We start from the raw sequence: 19,277 nt of genomic DNA on the forward strand, positions 1-19,277 counted from the left end.
CTGTCTTCCCCGTTCCTCCCATAAACCAAATTCGTCTTCTCTCCCTCCTAACCAATCAAATTTGCCATTTCCAACTCTCATCACAATTTGCCATCTCCAACTCAACATCAAAATTTGCCATCACCAATTCATCATCAGTCCCTCCTAGGGAGGGAGAGATGGAATCACCCCAATGTCTCATCCACGTCGTGATGCGTCTCACAAATCCACACAGCAATTCTCATTTCCTGCAACACAAAACAAGGGAACACAGGTGTGGAGTCATCATCATCACCTCAGGTAAGTGGCTGCGTATGGTGCGACAGGTTCATCAATCCTAACTATTTCCTAAATGACTTTAACAACTTTACATTACCCGGGGTCTTTCCCTGCCAAACCATTGGCCCTCTTACACTATGGGTTCTAAAAACCAATTCCCATTGACCAAACTGTGGTGCTTTTCAATTTGGGGTCTCACTCCCCCGATTCATCTCCCGGTGCCCTCGCACAATTTCTGGGCCGCGACGTGTAGCTCACCCAGCAGGTCTACCCACCTGCACACCTCCACCACCGTAGTTGCCACCCGAGCTTACCTGCTCCTTACCCTAACCTAACTACCTGGGGAAGGCCCTCTGGCGCTCTCCCCACTCGGTGCCCTCTCTGGCACTGGGCTACCCGGGTCCGTCCTCCGGATCCTCGGGCCCCACTGACACTAACGGCTCCCAGAGCCCACCTGCGGCCTCACCTGGCCGACATCCTCACAGTGGTGGAGTGCCCAACCAACTACACACACTAACAGGCTACACACCCAGCCATTTCCACAACACTAATGCACCCATCCACAATACCATTCTGCAACCGCACCACAAATGCCAATATCCAACCACAATTTACCTATACCCTCTACCTAACACTTACACTACCCGCCCCGGGTACTCGTGAAAGGGGTCCACTCTTCCCCCATCCACACCTTCGCACCATGCACACCACTCCGTACCACTTACTCCAACTCTCTCCACACCACTCATTCTCTGCTCCATATATTCCACACACCTGTACTTGCACACCTGTGCTCTCACACCTGGTGCCACCTGCACCCTTCTCTCCCCAAGCGCATTCGCGCTGATCCACAACACTCACTACTCATACACTGCCCCACACACCTGTCCAGCTCTCACACAGTATCATCTCATCTAACTACTCCCCTCTGAAACTTGCGCTTCCCAGTCGTCCCTTTAAACTATTGCGCTCCCTCGTCTTTATCATCCACTCTAATCTACCTGCGTCCCCACTACAGGTATCAGTCACTAACTAATCTTAACGTCACCTAATGTCATCTTCGCTAGATCCCTATCAATATCCTAACCCACCCGGGCTAGTTTTCACTGCCATACACCCCATAAGCTATTGCGCATTTGCCCCACATGGGAAGGGTGGCAGGGATGCCACCCTTACCCACCGGGCCCATCATTCACTACCAATTTTGCACATCAAATTTCACAAATCAAAAATTTGCCAATCACTACCCATCATCTGCCAATCATTACTGCCAATCCATTGCCAATCATCAAATTTTGTTTTTCTCTAATTTTGGGTCCAAAACACTAACCTCATCACACAGTCTACTCACTAATGCCTCTCGGTGCACCAATTCCTGTCCAAAGCCCGGCTTCGTAAAGCCGAGCAATGAATGCGGGTTGTTTGGTGCCAGCGGCTGGATACGTCCCGCATTCGGTGCAGGGAAGGAGGTTTACCCGGGCCGAGATCCCACGCACCATCTCGGCGTGGAGCCATCCAATGTCCCGATCTCGACCTGCCGGCACGTCTCAACAAAACGTGGTCGCCATGACGACCCTTCCTATCCAGCTGCCCGCTCCGCCTAGTGGAGCACGGACGCGGCCGTTCAAAGCGAGGCCCGGCACGCACCGAGGGCCTGATTCGGCTATAAGTCGTTCTAAACTCTACCCCGGTTATCGTCGATGCCTCACCTGGATTCTTACACGCATACGCTACCCCTTTCTTGCTCATACATGCAGCCGTTTCCATGCTCCTCGTCGTACCTTTTCTTACACACCTCGGTACACTCTTTCCACTCACAGCCTTGGTCACACACCTGACCACCGAACACTTTGGCACACATTCGTCGCTCGCACACCTCACCAACACACCTCTTCGCGCCCCTTCCTCGGTCACCTCCTCTGTGACAATCACAGGTGTGCCCTCACTCGCACACCCAACCACGTGCCTCACTACCAATTCCAGCGTGCATTCCCACTCACGCTCTCCCATTCCAGGTGTGCATCCTTCCATTCCAGGTGTACATCCTCGCTCACCTGTCACAACCAACTCACGCTCCTTGTCACTCTCACTACTCTCACCACCACTCTTGACAACGCACTCACCCTTACTCCCGACAGCGCACTCTTTCCTCATGCACCTGTCCGTCACACACCTTTCTCGCGCACACTTGCGCACACTCTCCCGTCACACCCTCTGTAAGACTTACCACACCGCGCTTCCATGTGCTCCCTCGCACACGCGCTACGACCGACTCACTCTCGCCAACACCCTCACTCCTTGGCACGCACTTTTTCCTCACACACCCCAGAGTCGGACTTTCTCGCACACCTCCTTTTTCGCACACCAGACCTGTCGCACACTTCACCAACGGCCTCTCACGAACACCCGGGTCCATCTCGACCCCCAAGCTTCTTAAATCACCTGGCGCATCATACGCACGACCATATTGGTCACCACTTACACCGGATCCTCTTCCTCTTCGCTTCTCCTCCATCACCTGCGAATCCCTTATCCGGTTAATGAGCACATCATCACGATCCAAACACAGACTTTGGACCAATTCTTTTACCTCCTCTTTTATCTCTTTCTTATCCCCTCTCCGTCGCTTCTTAATTTCGCTCACCCCTTCTTCCACTTCTTCTAATTTCTGCTTCACCTCTTTTATTTCCCGGTACGTCTCCTCAAGCTCGTCCTCCAAGGCTACCTTGACCGTTTCCATGTGCGTCCTCACCTGCCGGTCCTTCGTCTCCATTACCTCTGTCACCTCGTCCAACCTCGTTGTCAGTCCCTCACGTACCATCTGACATTCCCTCTTCGTCGCTATCAAGTCATCTTTTAGTTCTTTCTGTGTCGCCTTTAACCCTCCTAATACCGCAGTGTTCCTTTGAACCTGCTCCGTTAGTCCTTTTTGTCCCTCCGTCAGCTGTTCCACCTCCTGCGTCAGGTCCTCTATGCCCCCTTGTAACTTTACAGTCCCCTTTCTCACCTCCTTCTCCATGTGCTCCTTACAGTGCCTCACCTCCTCGCGCACTCCTCCGACCTCCTCACTCACACCTCTTCTGATCTCTTCTCCCATCACTTGCATCTCCTGCCCAGATGCCACCCTCATCTGCTCCATTTCCTCCCTGTGAGCATCCAGTTTAGTTTCTACCCCCATTCTGACCCCCTCTATCTGCTGCCCCATTTGTTTAACTTCCCTTTCCGCTTGGTCCCTCATGTCCCTCAATTTGCCTTCCATCCTGTTTTCTAACCCCTCTAACCCCTTTTGCATCCCTTCCATTTGATTCTCTTGAGCGGCCATTCTGTTTTCTACCCCCATTAACCCCTCCTGTATTTCCCCTAATCTATTGTCTAATCCCTCTATTCTACTCCCTAACCCTCCGATCTGGGCCCCCATCCTTTGTTCTAACCCCTCACCGGTACCCCTCGCTTCGTCCCTCATTACCCCCATTTGGCCCTCCAATCGCTCACCCTGAGCATCCATCCGGTTCCCCATTACCCCCATTTGGCCCTCCAATCGCTCACCCAATCGCTCACTATCAGCCCTCATTTGCTCACTATTAGCCCTCATTATTCTGTTTTCCATTTCTTCATTATTCTTGTCCATAAGGGCCTTCATTTGCATAAAAAAAAGGTTCAAATCTACCAGCGGCGCTACTACGGTCGCGGGCTTGGTCGCCGTGGCCATGTGCGAGGCGCCATTTTGCGCGCCCGTAACCTCGTGCGCGACGACGCTATTTTGTGACCCTGCCACCCTCACTGCTTCGCTCTCCTCTTGTCCCTCATTTTGGTCCTGGATCGACCCTGCCTCACTCTCCTCTACCGGAACCCAGCCGTCTTGGTCTGCCATAGCGCGACTTTCAAAATTCGGGTTTTTTTTTTTTTTTTTGTAAAACACAATTAAATTTCGCCGTTATAATTTCGAGCGCGTGAAACGCGCTCCGGGACCGATCCCACTTCCCGACACCAATTGTTACGGACACGACTTTGATGTTATGGTGGGCCGAGCGGAATGGCCGCCGTGTTCGCACAAGTTACCCGATTACACTCGAACGTTGGCCGAATCGCGCTACGCTAGATCAATGAAGGAAAGGACACAACGGCTGGGTTAAATGACACGACACCAGGGGTACAGTTCTCAAGACCTCCGGAGGAGGTTATAATATGGGTTTGCAGAATGTTTAGATTACACGGACAAGAGGTACAGCACAGAAAGGTGGGCACTTAGACACGGTCTTATCTTATTCCTGACAGACCATAGACAAACGGGACAAGACTGACTCACACAGGGATTGATGGCAGGGGAGGGCAGGCAGTCGATGGCTCAAGGTGCACCTTGGCTCAGGGGCAGAATCGACCCGGTCCGGTCCAGAGATGCGGGGAGGTATCGTCGCGCTGGAGGTGGCGTCCTTTTCTCTCCAAGCTGAGGCGCATCTGACGTCACCTCCGGTAAGTGGCTGCGTATATCCAGCGGGGAGTGACACGCCCTCGGCTCATTAGCTCCGCCCCAGATGGAATCGGTCCGCCGCTTCTTATTGGGTGCGGGGGGGTTACCGGGCTCCGCCCTTGACGAGGAGCTGACAGTCAGCCCCTGTGTGGTAACCCCATCGGAGCACATGGTCAATGGCGGCTAACCAAGCCGGAGTGAGGACGCGCACTCCCCGCGCCGCTGTTGTTGTTGTTGGTGTTGTTGTTTCATGAGATGATGGGAGGATGCGGAGATGAGATTGTGGGGAGGTATTGGGAGGTCCTAAACTTACTACTGGTGCCATACAATCACATTCTGGTGCAACGAAGAGTCAGAATTAATGGAAACGAGTCCTTAACTGACATAGACTAAGAATAACTAGCAAGATGTCCTATAGTTGTCTACGTGAGATGCGGTGAACCTGGGCACGACATTTAATGGGGGAAAAAGGGGAAGGTCGGGGCTACAGAGTGTTGTTTACAGACAATGGGACTAGGGAATGGGGGATTGGGGATAGTTGGGGAGTATTGGGGAAATAGGGGAATATTTACAAGCGGATATGGATGGAGGCCAAATCCCATATCCGCAACAATATATATATATATATATATATATATATATATATATATATATATATATATATATATATATATATATATATATATATATATATATATATATATACATATATATATGTATATATATCTATATATATTAGGGTGCATCAAACGCCCAACTATTTTTAAAAAGATGTTGGATTGATCTGTCCCAAATTTTATTTCGTTCCAATCATAAAAGAAAGTTGCTATGCAAAATTTGGTAAGGTTTGGACATCATCTTCTGGGTCCACCTCACCATTTCATATTTTGAGTCGGTGGTATCAGAGTTGGAAATTTGACACGCAGCTGTTTTGAGGCCCATAAATAAAAATGAAAGGATTGACTGATTGCTACATATAATAACTCTTTGTAAAGGTATTATTGTGCTCTGTAGCAATATATCATCATCATAGGGATAGGGATACAATTCATTTATATACAAATAGTCAAAATAATGATTTTTTTCAAAATATGGATATAAAGCTAAATGAAGAGTATTTTTAAAATATAATATATAAATTAAAGAATATCCTGAATGTTGTAGTCATCTTGTCTTTACAGAGATCTTTTAACTAGACAAGATGATTAAAACAATTATTAGGCTATACTCTAATAAAATTGGATAATTGATTTATTTGTTGTACATAATTATGAAATGACATTATTGTTACTAATACTACCTTTTTCTTTCAGATAAAACAATGGATGGCACAGTAAAGAAAGCATCTGTTGCAACAAGAGAGTCCACCAAGGTGTTTGGTCTTGGAAGTGCCATAACTGAACAAGATTCCCAGATCAATGGCACCAGACTTCCAACTTGTTTACAAGTACTACGTTGTTTCATGTGGCACACGGAAGATGGCAAACTTGAACGACGCTCTCGGTGGGAATCAGCAAAGCTTGTACTGCAGAAAGTGACACCATTTTATGGCAAGGCTAATATTCCTATCATCTCTGAACGCAAGGCTATTGAGAAAATTATCAAACTTGCAGATGATAATTCCAAGCTTAGATCAATCCCTATCAACCGAAGAACAACTCCAGCAAGCATCACAAAGGTGAATCAAATGGAGATGAAATTTATGGAGACATTTCCCTTGTGGCCCAATGATGCTAGTTCTCACATCAAGAATCCTGAAGACTTAGCATTCCTGGAATCTATGAAGACAGATCGCTGTGCAACATTTGGCTGCCAAGATAAACTGTTGGCAGATAAGATGCAGCGTAAAGTGAACCGCGAGGAAAAAGAATCAGAGAGGCGAGCAAGTATGGAGCTGGAGTTCAACATAAATACTACAACCACTGTGTATAATATTAGTGACAGTGATGAAGAAGTAACTCTTGGACCTTCAACAAGCACACCAACAACCTCAAGAAGTCATCATCGTTTAGTTAGACCTGGCACATCAGTTTTCATTCCACATGACATCCTGAAGAGGCCCAGTCTTGTTTCACTGGCATCAAGGATGAAGATGACACCAACCCAACAGGCTGCTTTCACAGAAGCTCTTATTGAAGAAACAGGAGGGGATGTAGCGAAGGTGTCAACATCATATGCTACAGCAGATAAATCAAGACGCAAAATTGGACAGCATATTGCTACTACCTGTAAGGACAAATGGATACCTCCGAAGCTTGCTACGTTGCACTGGGACTCAAAGCTGCTTCCATGCTTAACTAACCAAAACACTTTTGAAGAACACCTGGCTGTGCTTTTGGGTTCTCAAACTGATATGAAGCTGCTGGGTGTTCCATCCTACAAGCCTGGAACAGACCGTAAATCTGGAGATATAATTGCTCAGCTGAGTAATAACCTACTTGAATCATGGAACTGCCAAGAGAATGTTGTCAACTTGACATTTGACACAACTGCATCTAACACCGGCCACATCAGTGCAGCTTGTGTAACAATTCAACAACGGCTTAACAAAGCTCTTCTGTGGTCAGGCTGCAGACACCACATTGGTGAAGTCATTCTTACGCACATTTTTACTGATCTTAAAGTTGAAGCATCTAAGTCACCAGATATCTTCCTCTTCTCAAGGTTTCGCAAGAACTTTGAAATGTTTCCACACACATTCAATGAACCACTTTCACGATTTGATCCATCTCAACTAAATGAAGCAGCAACAAGTTTGACAAGTGACTGGCAAAATAATGTTCTCAGACTCTGTCACACCGAGCAATCTCTAAGATGTGATGATTATTTGGAATTTGTTGATCTGTGTACTGTATTCCTTGATGGTGAAGTAGCTGAACATCAAATAACCTTCAAGCGTCCTGGTGCACTGCATAAAGCCAGATGGATGGCGAAGCTCCTCTACTCAATCAAATTATGTCTCTTCGAAAAACAAATCGCTGATCTTCCAGCAGGTACAATTACCACAGAAAAACAAGTGCCAAAGATCAGAGAATTTGTCACGTTTGTCACTCTAGTATACAGCTCCTGGTGGATGACGTACCTCTGTCACCGATGCCCCATGGAATGACCTGCAGCTCATCTCCAAACTGAAACAGTATGAAGCTGTCAATGCTGGAATCTCAAGAAGTGCCCTGAAAGCCTTCAAACGACATCTCTGGTACCTCACAGAAGAGATGGTTCCACTTGCCCTCTTCAGCTCAGTTGTTCCTCATGACCATCGCCGTGCTCTGGCAGACAGACTTCTGGAGGTTCAGCCAGATTTTCCAGTAACCAACCCACAAGGACGGTTTGGTACTGGGTTTGGAAAGCCCAGATTTCCTGATGACTTGACTGAGAAGACCACTCTGGCTGATTTTGTTGGACCAGATTCATGGTACCTATTTCATCATCTGAAGCTTGACTGGGCATTTCTAGTTACCGATGTTCAAGAATGGACTAACTCTGCAGCCTACCAGACATCATGGACTAATGCTGAAGCCTTGAATGTGGTGAATGACTCTGCAGAAAGGGGAGTTAAGCTTAGCTCTGACTTCCTTTCAGCAGCCAGAAGTGAAGACCACTACCAAAATGTGCTACAAGTTGTTGAGCACAACCGCAAGGAGAAACCGAATCTTCGAAAGCGAGCAGCTCAAGACTAAACTGTCAGAAATATCCATGAAAACTACAGTATCTTTGTTTTGTTTCTATTTTCATGTTCATCCATAGTCAGATGTACTCGTATTAAGATGATAAATGCTAAGATTGTGTATATATGATTCTACTGTAATAAAAATTATATCATTCTGGTATCTATAATACATATGATTATACCAATAAAATCATGATTTTGACTATTTGTGTATAAGTGAATTATACCCCTATCCCTATGATGATTATATATTGCTACAGAGCACAATAATACCTTTCCAAAGAGCTATTGTATGTAGCAATCGGTCAATCCTTTCATTTTTATTTATGGGCCTCAAAACAGCTGTGTGTCAAATTTCTGACTCTGATACTACCGACTCAAAATCTAATTTGCTGAGGTGGACCCAGAAGATGATATCAAAACCTTACCAAATTTTGCATAGGAACTTTATTCTATGACTGGAACAAAATAAAATTGGGGACAGATTGTTTTCTTGACATAGGGGCGTTTGATGCACCCTAATATATATATATATATATATATATATATTATTTTTTTTAACACTGCAGAACACAAATATTATTGGTGGCACTTCGAAAAACCTACAGTTTAGCAGTATTCGGTCAACATATTATGCCATCTCGTCATATTATGCCATTTTGCCTTACCCTTGCAAGAAGCATAGAAACAGCCATAAAACGATGATTATGATTATGTCTAATTCATTTAATAGCGGTCTAGATTATGTCTAATAATTTAATTAATTTAAAAATAATTTAATTAAACGTAATCTTTATAAAAACAAGAAAAAACATTTGCCGCTCATGCTCTCAGTGTTGGGGAATATTGTGGGTTCAGACAAAATCGCGGCTTGTAGGAAATATAGATCGTGCTCGGAAACACCAAGCAAGAGTTTAAAACACCCTTCCCATGTCCTCTTTTTCTCAACAATTCATGGAGTGAGGTGTTCTATGAACTCTCTAGTTAGCGCGTCACCTGCGCAGCTGGAGACAGGTTTTTGCAATCACGTGTGTGCGTGCCCGGGCCGTAACGTTTTTACAATCTGAGCTTTTGTCATCAAATTTTCAACAAAGCTTTACTATGAGAATATGGATGAGACAAATTAATAATTTGGTCAAAGGTCCTGTCACAAAATCACCAACTTTTATCCAATTGACCTGAAATTTTAAGAATTTGCATGATGGGGCACTGAATTGCTTCACTAATCAAAAGCTAGATTGTTTTTTTTTTTTTTATCAAAAGGTCAAAGATCAATGTTACATAAAATATCAATATCATAGTGACCCAATATGACCCAATTCATCGAGTGTATCCTGTGTTCTGTCAATAAGGTGAAGAGGTCAAGGTCAAAATCGTCAATTTACTTACATTTGACTTGAAATTTGAGCAGGGTTTGCATATTGGGTTCACTGAATCATATTATTTTGAGGCCGAAAGGTCACGGTCGCCTAAAATCGTCACTTTTTGTGTTTATTTTTTTTTAGATGTTTTCGTCATGTTTGGCATACTGAAGAAGAATAAGTCTGAATACTAATCATAGTATATTACCTGTAGTACAGCATACAGTATTACTGAATATTGATATATTATTTGTGTTTGTTATGTCAGTTGGTAAGAAAACAGTGTGTACTCTTGGGTCTTTGGCAGGGTCTGGAATGTACCTCCCTTTTGACTTTAAACACCATTTTCTAAGATTGCATCCCTTGTTTAAAGTGAGGGAGTCCTGTATTTGTTGGAGCATAACATTATTAATGTTTCTTGATACCAGGTTATGTTTGAATTATCGTATAAAAGCACCCATTAAAATGCTATTGTGGAACCGAACATTGTTATTCCCGTTGGTTACTATTGCGTCTCCCACATGTTCTCGCGGATCATGTTTTCCGTTGGAATGTAACCACATGATCAAGTGCTGGTTTGCTTATGAAAATGATTATTTAACATCCTGCCATTTTTTCCCCACAACTTTCATCCATTGCTCCTCCGAAGCCTTCTAAAATGTCTTTCTTCCTCTCTCTCCTTGCTTTCCCACACCCACCCTCAACCATGCATGCTTATCATATGGACATGGTTCCTTCATGTATATATTGTGTTCATCTATTGAGTATTCATGGTTGGTTGATTAGATTCTTGTGATAGGCAATGGATATGGAATTTTGCAAGTGGATGAAATGGTATGGGAAGAAGAATGGGAACTACACAGTGAGTACTTGCCTGTTCCACCTGGGCTTCCACCCATTTTCCACTACTTCCGATCTTTTTGCATGCCATTCTTACCTTCCAGTATCTGATGGAGATTGTTTTGTTTTTTTGTGCTTCCAGTTGGAAAAGGGAGATTTTCTCTCTGATGAATGGAAAGAAAAAATTGCACTTACCAGGTACAGTTTCCAATCCAACCTACAAAGTTTTGTTGCTTCATTGTCATTATATAACTTTCCGCATGGCTTGTACACCTTTTTTTGCATATCATGTTTGGATGTAGGTTCACAAAATTATGAACTAGAATGACACTCGGTAGAGAGCGTACCTACACCAGGCTAAACAGTTTCTGTTTTGTATCCCACTGATGGGCCGGATCTGGATTCAGGTCTTAACCAAAATCAAATCGGCTTTTTTTTGTCACCTACCCAACTCGTTTACAATTTTTTGTCCGAATCCGTCTACATCGTTTGAGATTTACCGTTGCTATACTGTATATCGTTTTTGACCATATCTCTCAATGGTGAAGAATCACATAAAAATTCTCCTTTCTGAATCTTCACCAAATCGAATCAATTCGGCCTTGTCACACATCCAAGCTGTCCAACAAATTTTGTCCCAATCCATCCACAACGTTTGAAATATCGTGCTATACTGTATATCGTTTTTGTCCCCACCCCCCCCCCCCCCTCTCTCAATGGTGAAGCATTACTTTTTAAAAAATTCTAGTATCTGGTCTGGATCTTCACCAAAATCGAATCGACTCGTCCTTGTCACATAATCCAACCTGTTCAAAAAATTTCGTTGGAATCTGTCCACAACTTTTTGAGATATCCTGCTCACAAATAGACAAATGGGCAAACGGGTGAAAACATAAGCTCCTCCACCTTTGGTGACAGGTTAAAATTGTCTATTTTAAGGAGAAGGCAAAATACAGTACAGTGCAAGCGTTTTGATTGGTGACGCAGGAGTCTCGATATTAGTTTCCACACTCAAAGGACGGGGTTTTTTTTTATTTATTTATTTATTTATTTATTACTTTTGTTGGATTTAATGTCTAGAACTATACAAGCTACTGCAGGCGTAAACGGATATAAAAATGGTTTCCTGTGAATTTTGATGACGCATGTATATTTATTAAACACGTTACATACACTGTACGTTACTGCAAAGGAACTGTCCTACATTGCATTTGTCCTTTTCATGATTAGACACAACACTTTCCCACTCCCGAGGTCGCTTAATTGAGGTTCCGCAGCCATTTCGGGAATTAAAGAACAAGCCGCTGGTCGCATCAAACGGGTCTGCTAATGAAGGATCGTTAGCGGAGATTGTCTCTTGGGAGGACCTCACGGTGGTTGAGGAAGGCAGGTGGTCACTGAAATGAAACAAGGTGGCTGCAAGAGCAGGTTTTTTTTTTTTTTTAAAAATACTGAATCGAGGCTCGTGAAAGAGCTAACATTTACTTCACAAACAAATCAACCAGACAAACAAAATATATAAAAAGAGGGAGCGGAAGACAAGATGGGGAGAGAAGGGGAAGCACACAAACACAACATTTGAGAGCAGGGAGATGTGTGGAAGGGAGAGGGCTTTGGGGGGAGGAGGCGTGGGAAGGGGGGGGGGTGGGGGGGGGAGGGAGAAGTATAAAACACAAGGACACCAAGGACTTCCAGGACAGAAGTTGGTATTTCCAAAAAGTGGAATTGGGGTGAAATTAGCGGGGGTAGAAAAGATCAAGGTTTTGGATGGGGGAAGATAAGAGATGGTGGTGAACAGCTGTTTTAAAGACCTGGAGGGTGGAGTGGGATTGAAGAGAGTGAGGGAGTTTGTTCCAGAGGTGGGAGAAAAGAGGAATGAAGGAGTGAAGGTGAGCAGAGAGTCTTGATTTTGGCAGTTTAACCATAAGAGGGTTGCAGGCAGATCTTGTGCGACCTGTAGGAATATTTGCGGGACAGAGCCCAGAGAGAGCTGGGGGGGGCAAGGCCAGAGAGGAGTCGGTAGAAGACGGAAAGACCACCAACCTGCCTGCGGTGAGTGAGTGAGAGGCCCTTGGAATTAGCTTCATCGCAGGAGATTCCAATGATTCTGAATGCTTTGGTTTCAACAGCGTGAAGACGAGCTAGGTGTGAGGCAGGAGCACCAGCCCAGAGGGGAGAGCAGTTTAATTGCATTTTGCATGTAGTGTAAATGACCATTTGTGACCAGCTTGCTTTTTTATTCTTCCCATCAGTGTTGTATTTGTGAACAATTTTGCATTTGGACCAGAGGTTGATCACCAGTTGAAGGAGCGTTTCGCCAACATGAAAGAAGGTCAGAGTCGCTATTTGTCTTATATAGCGTAAAGAAAATAATATATTGTTACATGACATTACCCCTGAATTAATTCATTACCCATTACCCATTACCCATTACCCATTCATTACCCCATTACCCATTACCCCTAATTAATATCACTGAATTAGTGCGGCTATTAATTAATTTATTCTTTTCTTTGCAGAAGGCAAAATTGTTTCTTCCAAGCCGTTTGCTCCTTTAATTTTCAGGATAAACAGTCGCAACTTGAGTGGTAAGATCGTGGGCCGACTCCTTGCTCCGCATTGTTAATGTTGGCTTGGATTGACTTGTACATTAACGTCTGTAAACCTTTTGGTATTTTGTCTCATTTGTGAAAAATTCGCTGATTTAATTGCCTTGTTTAGATATTTTTAATTTAAATTATACGAGTTGAAATGTATTTGGCTGGCACCTGGCCTACAGGTATGCGCACTTGCCTCTCAGCCGTCTCGCGTGGGTTTGAATCCCGACCCAGCTATAAATCGTCATCACGCTCTTTCACAGGCAGGGTGATTCATCATGTGAGTGCCGTACCTCGGATAGACGTTAAAAGCCATTCCGTCTGCCGGCATTCATTGGTGGATGTTAAAGATCCCACGATGTCCATCGCGAAGAGTAGGCGAGCTATCCCCGGCACCCTGAACAAATAATTTCAACTCTGATGCATGTAGCAAGTGTTCTGGCCAATATCCCTTAACACCAAGTTACACTGCTTGCTATTTTAGAGCATGGTTGTCTGAGCAACAGCTCATGCGCAATAAACAAATACACAATCCTAGGTTATTCGCATGTCACACGTCATGTGAATGGTTATTATGAAGGGAAACCATGAAGGATGTCAATACTGTTTAATATTTTATGTTGTGGAGTGTAATATATTGAATTTTTAGCCGCGTCGCAGACGCTGCTCATAGAGTGCTGCTGTTGTTCTTGTTCTTGTTCTTCTTCTTCTTGTTCTTGTTGTTCTTGCAGAGAAGACAAAACCTCAAAGCTCCACCCATTCTGGGAACCATAGCTCCACCCATTGTGGGAGAGGCTTCATATAAACAAATATCCACCATTTTATTAACTCGCATAGCTTTGAGGCCTGTTTTGTAGGCCCGTGGTGTCTTTCTCTCTCACACAGTTTTCTTTCAAATCAAATTCGATATATCATTTCATTTTTCACAGTCGCTGACAGTTTTAGACTCGGTTGAAAAAAAACGTGAAGAAAATCCGATGAAAGTTGCCCTTTATAGAACGAAATGAATTCTCAAAGGCCTGTAACTTCAAGTCCATTGAGATATATATTTTTAAAATCGCGGCATGGTCAGTCATACACCGCCCGAAATAAGAGACGGGAAAATGCCGAGATATATATATTTTGTTTAAATCGCGGCATGGTCAGTCATACACCGCCTGAAATAACAGACGGGAAAATGCCGAGATATATTAAAAATTCGTCCATTTGATGATAATCGTCACGATGAAATATTTAATTTATACGTCGTCACAATAATGTGGAGAGAGGAGATAGCTTCGTTCACGTGTCGCCACATATGGGAAATTGCCGAGATATTTTTTTTAAATGGCGGCATGGTTAGTCATACACCGCCTGAAATAACGGACGGGAAAATGCTGAGATATATTAAAAATTCGTCCATTTGATGACAATCGTCACGATGAAATATTTAATTTATACGTCGTCACAATAATGTGGAGAGAGGAGCATAGCTTCGTTCACGTGTCGCCACGCACGGGAAATTGCCGAGATATATATATTGTTACGGACACGACTTTGATGTTATGATGGGCCGAGCGGAATGGCCGCCGTGTTCGCACAGTTTACCCGATTCCACCCGACGTTGACCAAATCGCGCTATGCTAAATCAATGAAGGAAAGGACACAACGGCTGGGATAAATGAAACGACACAAGGGGTACAGTTCTCAAGACCTCCGGAGGAGGATATAAGTGGTGGTGCAGAAAAGGGGTAGATTACAAGGCAAGAGGTAAAGCACAGAAAAGATGGGCACTTAGTCACAGTCGTATCTTATCCCCGACAGACCACAGACAAACGGGACAAGACTGACTTACACAGGGATTGATGGCAGGGAAGGACAGGCAGTCGATAGCACAAGGTGCACCTTGGCTCAGGGGCAGAATCAAACACGGTCCGGTCCAGAGATGCGGGGAGGTATTGCAGCGCTCGGAGGTGGCGTCTCTCTTCCTTCAAGTCCAGCGCGTATCTGACGTCACCTCCCTCTTCCTGCGCATGCTCAGCGGGGAGTGACACGCCCTCGGCTCGTTGGCTCCGCCCCAGATGGAATCGGTCCGCCGCTTCTATTGGGTGCGGGGGGTTACCGGGCTCCGCCCTTGACGAGGAGCTGACAGTGAGCCCCTACGTGGTAACCCCGTCGGAGCACATGTTCGATGGCGGCTAACCAAGCCGGAGTGAGGACGCGCACTCCCCGCGCCGCCGCCGTTGTTGTTGCTGTTGTTGTTGTTGTTGTTGCTGAACCGTGAGGAAGAGCTGCGGGGAGGTATTGGGAGGTCCTAAACTTCCTAACGGTGCCATACAATCACATTCTGGTGCAACGAAGAGTCAGAATTAATGGAAACGAGTCCTTAACTGACATAGACTAAGAATAACTAGCAAGATGTCCTATAGTTGTCTACGTGAGATGCGGTGGACCTGGATGCGACATTTAATGGGGGAAATAGGGGAAGGTCGGGTCTACAGAGTGTTGTTTACAGAAAATGGGACTAGGGAATGGGGGATTGGGGATAGTTGGGAAGTATTGGGGAAATAGGGGAATATTTACAAGCGGATATGGATGGAGGCCAATCTCATATCCGCAACAATATTTTAAATCGCGGCATGGTCAGTCATACACCGCCTGAAATAACAGACGGGAAAATGCCGAAATATATTAAAAATTCGTCGCCACACACGGAAAATTGCCGAGATATATTTTCACGTTGCACAAAAATAACATCAAGTAATCGAATCAATAGGAATGTCCTGTGCCTATAACATCGACGTTATAGGCACAGCTGCATCTAGGCATTGTGTAACATCGACGCGGCTTTTGTTTTAATTAAAACTTTTTGTACTTGTTTTTCTCACTAATTGGTTATAACAAACGGTGTCATTCCTATGGACCGAACAAGCAGTTGTTGTTGTTGTTATTGTATAGCCCCAGGCAGTATGGCCCCAGACAATCCCACGGCATGGAGATAGCCAATTGATCTCGCAGGAGCGACCCAGAGATCCCCCACATCCAGGATGGTGTACCCCCGCCTTCACAAAATCAGGGCCGAGACAGAGACAGAGACAGACAGAAGGCTGGTCCATGGGGACAGATTAGTGCCCTGACTAATCCGGGAAGCAGGGAAGAATGGGGAACATTTGGCCTCTAACTTGCATTGGGAGGTACAACCACCACGAAGAAGCATCCTTGATAGTTGTCAAACAAGTAGTTGTAGGGCCTTGTATCACCTGAATTCTCAAGGTCCCCTATAGCACGAGTGAACACACCGTGGTTGCATGTAGTTTGCAGATCTTTAAACCACCTCTTGGTTTCGCCAATTCATTTCTCGAGTTTCTATTCCACTAGTCATTTAAAGTAAGATAAATGTATTTTATATTTGTATCTTCAGTGTGGAAGCGAAGTGAGTAAGTGTTAGCTTCACCTGCCATTGCATGTGTGAATCGTGCCTTGGTATGGAGTTCAATATGGATAGTTTTTGTTTTTTCTCTCTCTCAATTGAACCAGTGGCTGTGGGATGAGAAATGCATGAAATAAAGAATGATACCAGTAGAAAAGCATTCTTGTTCTTCATCCGTATGCTGCACAAGGCTGCGGGGGGTGTTATCATTGGCTGAGGATGTGGTTGTGCTGCTGATGAAACGCCCTCTGCTGGTTCGGGCAGGAATTTGGAGTTTGCTCAGGGTGCCGTTGATAGCTCGTCTACTCTTCGTGAAGGACACCATGGGATCTCTCACATCCACCAACAAATGCTGGCAGAGGAGACGCCCGTTTAATGTCCATCTGAGGGACAGCACACACATTGATGAATCGCCCTGCCCATGAAACACCGGGCTGACAGTTTATGGCTGGGTCGGGATTCAAACCCAGGCGAGTGTGCATATTTCGCATATTTCACGTGGCTAATGTCACAAACGTGCCAGATGTCTGCTCATTGAAGAATCTCTGCTTCTTTCTCTTTAATCCCCACTGGTATGTCCGATGTGTCCTTCCGTGTCTTGATAAGAATGTGTACATTCTCGGCAAACATCTTATAAGTGTTCCGAATGCCGGATGTAATTCTCATTTGCGTGTGTGTCGCTAGATATTGGCACCATAATGAAAGTGGTTGAGCTCTCTCCACTACGTGGATCTGTATCGTGGACTGGCAAGCCTGTCTCGTACTACCTGCACACTATTGACCGCACTATAGTAAGCGTTGCATTCACAACAGGATGGTGACGAAGAGCTAAAAATGCCCTTAAAAGGAAGCTTTCAAACTCGCGCCATTGCACAAGATTTAGCCCAATTGCCACTTCACAATCACTATTGTGGACCCGGAAATTGTTGCTACTCGAACGTTTTTTGATGGATTCATAAACCAGAGGGGCCCTAGATGCAGAATCCATCAGATACCAACTTGATATATTTGGACAACTCTCAGAATTTGCATAAATCCAAGATGGCCATCTACCGATTATGGTTGAAATAGAAAAAGAAAAATGGACATAACTTTTGATCGGAACATGCTAGAAAGATGATTCTAGTGTCGGGGAAGGGGGGGGGGGGGGGGGTTTAGGTATGGCTGATTCATGTTTCATGTTAAAACTGTCTTGATAATGCTTAGCAACAGAAATCCAATATGGCTGCTGTGTGATGGGGGCAAAGACGAACACGTTAATAACTTTTGACTGGAACATGCTAGAAGGATGATTCTGGTGTCGAGTTGAGGGAAATCTAATGTGGGTTTCACAGCCATGTATTTTATTATTGATTAGAATGATAAAAGAGATTGTCATTGCAATGAATTGACATGTTCATTTCCTACAAACGGTTCACAGAAATAAACTACAAATGAACGTGCACAGCCAGTGGTAAAGAAGTTACATGAGTGCCAGCGATGGACCGACCACAACATTAGATGCATGTCATGTTATCAGTCAAGCTTAATTCCTCCCTGTCTTCCAACTCTACTTCTTCCTCCTCTTCTTCCTCTCTATGCGAATGCTCTCGTTCTCCTCTCTTGGACTTGGTTAGTGGGTTTCACTCATCGGAAGCAGGGCAGTGGCATTAACTGGAGCAGGGTAGATTGGCCTTTAAGCAGCTGCTGTTGGCTGCGTGCATGCCTTCCCCTAAGCTCTGCACTGGCAACGCACAACATCCATCAATTCAGGAGGTGCTGGAGGTCCTGTGGCGGTGACTGCATACAGCGCACCATTCACGATTTCCCAGCCAAAGCTGGTGATCTGAAGGAGAGGGGCACTTTGATTGTGGTGCGGCCTTCTAGAGCATCACCTGCAGATGAGTGCGCAGCATATGATACCTGAGGTTTTCATCCGTTGGAGGCAGTGCTTTAATTTGAGGAGGCTTGCCCTTCTTCATCGAGTAAATTGCGTATATCACCGCATTCACACTCATGCTGTTGGGCAGACCATAAGCGCACAGAGGAACTCTGTTCCCGTCTCGTGCAACTTTGCCTTTGTCACAGTCTCCTCGCCCAGAACATTGTACAGCTTTGGAAAGTCTGTAAACATCAGTGTCTTGAACGTGTTGACTTTCTCTTTGTTATACGGATAGGAAACTGTGTCACGAAGCTGCCCTGACTTCTCTCCTATCTTCTTAGCAATTTGGTTGATGTTGAGCATGCTTCCATCCCACCCCTCCATTCGAACTAGGCCTGCTATTCTGTACTTCCATATGAAGTGTATGAGAATGACAAACACATCTATCGTCACTGAGGATATGAATGACACGCTTTTCGGTCTCTTCATGGTCGAGAAGTCCCTCGTCCTCACCAATCATCAACATGTTTGTCCCACGGTCACGTGCAGAGCAGGCATGAGAGTCTTATGTTATTGACTTTGCTCTTCATGATGACATCTCTAGCAGGAAGAGGAGAAGTCAGTGTCAGGTTGTACGTTGTGCTTGATGCTGTACTGACTCATCGTGCCCTTTCAGGATCTTCATGGGATATACCGCGATACTGGTCGAAGGTAATGAGCACAGTAGCAATCTGGCTGTATTGCAGGAATCGTCTGCTCATACTTGCAGCTATATTTCAGACAGTACCCCCACAGGGCCAAAACGATGTTGTA

At 44.9% G+C, this 19,277-nt stretch overlaps 1 protein-coding gene across 8 annotated transcripts in view; it reads left to right on the forward strand.

The window, feature by feature from the left end:
- Window positions 1–19,277, forward strand: part of DOT1L (DOT1 like histone lysine methyltransferase) — a 129,851-nt gene that overhangs the window by 34,835 nt on the left and 75,739 nt on the right. For all 8 annotated transcript variants that reach the window (XM_078786884.1, XM_068108026.2, XM_068107998.2 and 5 more), the window contains exons 8-12: window positions 10,557–10,619; window positions 10,740–10,795; window positions 12,850–12,929; window positions 13,117–13,185; window positions 17,288–17,394. In XM_078786884.1, coding sequence (XP_078643010.1) covers window positions 10,557–10,619; window positions 10,740–10,795; window positions 12,850–12,929; window positions 13,117–13,185; window positions 17,288–17,394 — 375 coding nt within the window. The remainder of the gene's footprint in view (window positions 1–10,556; window positions 10,620–10,739; window positions 10,796–12,849; window positions 12,930–13,116; window positions 13,186–17,287; window positions 17,395–19,277) is intronic.

The sequence above is a fragment of the Myxine glutinosa genome, chromosome 1 (genome assembly GCF_964187855.1).
Source record: "Myxine glutinosa chromosome 1, kmMyxGlut1.1, whole genome shotgun sequence".
NCBI classification, from domain to species: Eukaryota; Metazoa; Chordata; class Myxini; order Myxiniformes; family Myxinidae; genus Myxine; species Myxine glutinosa.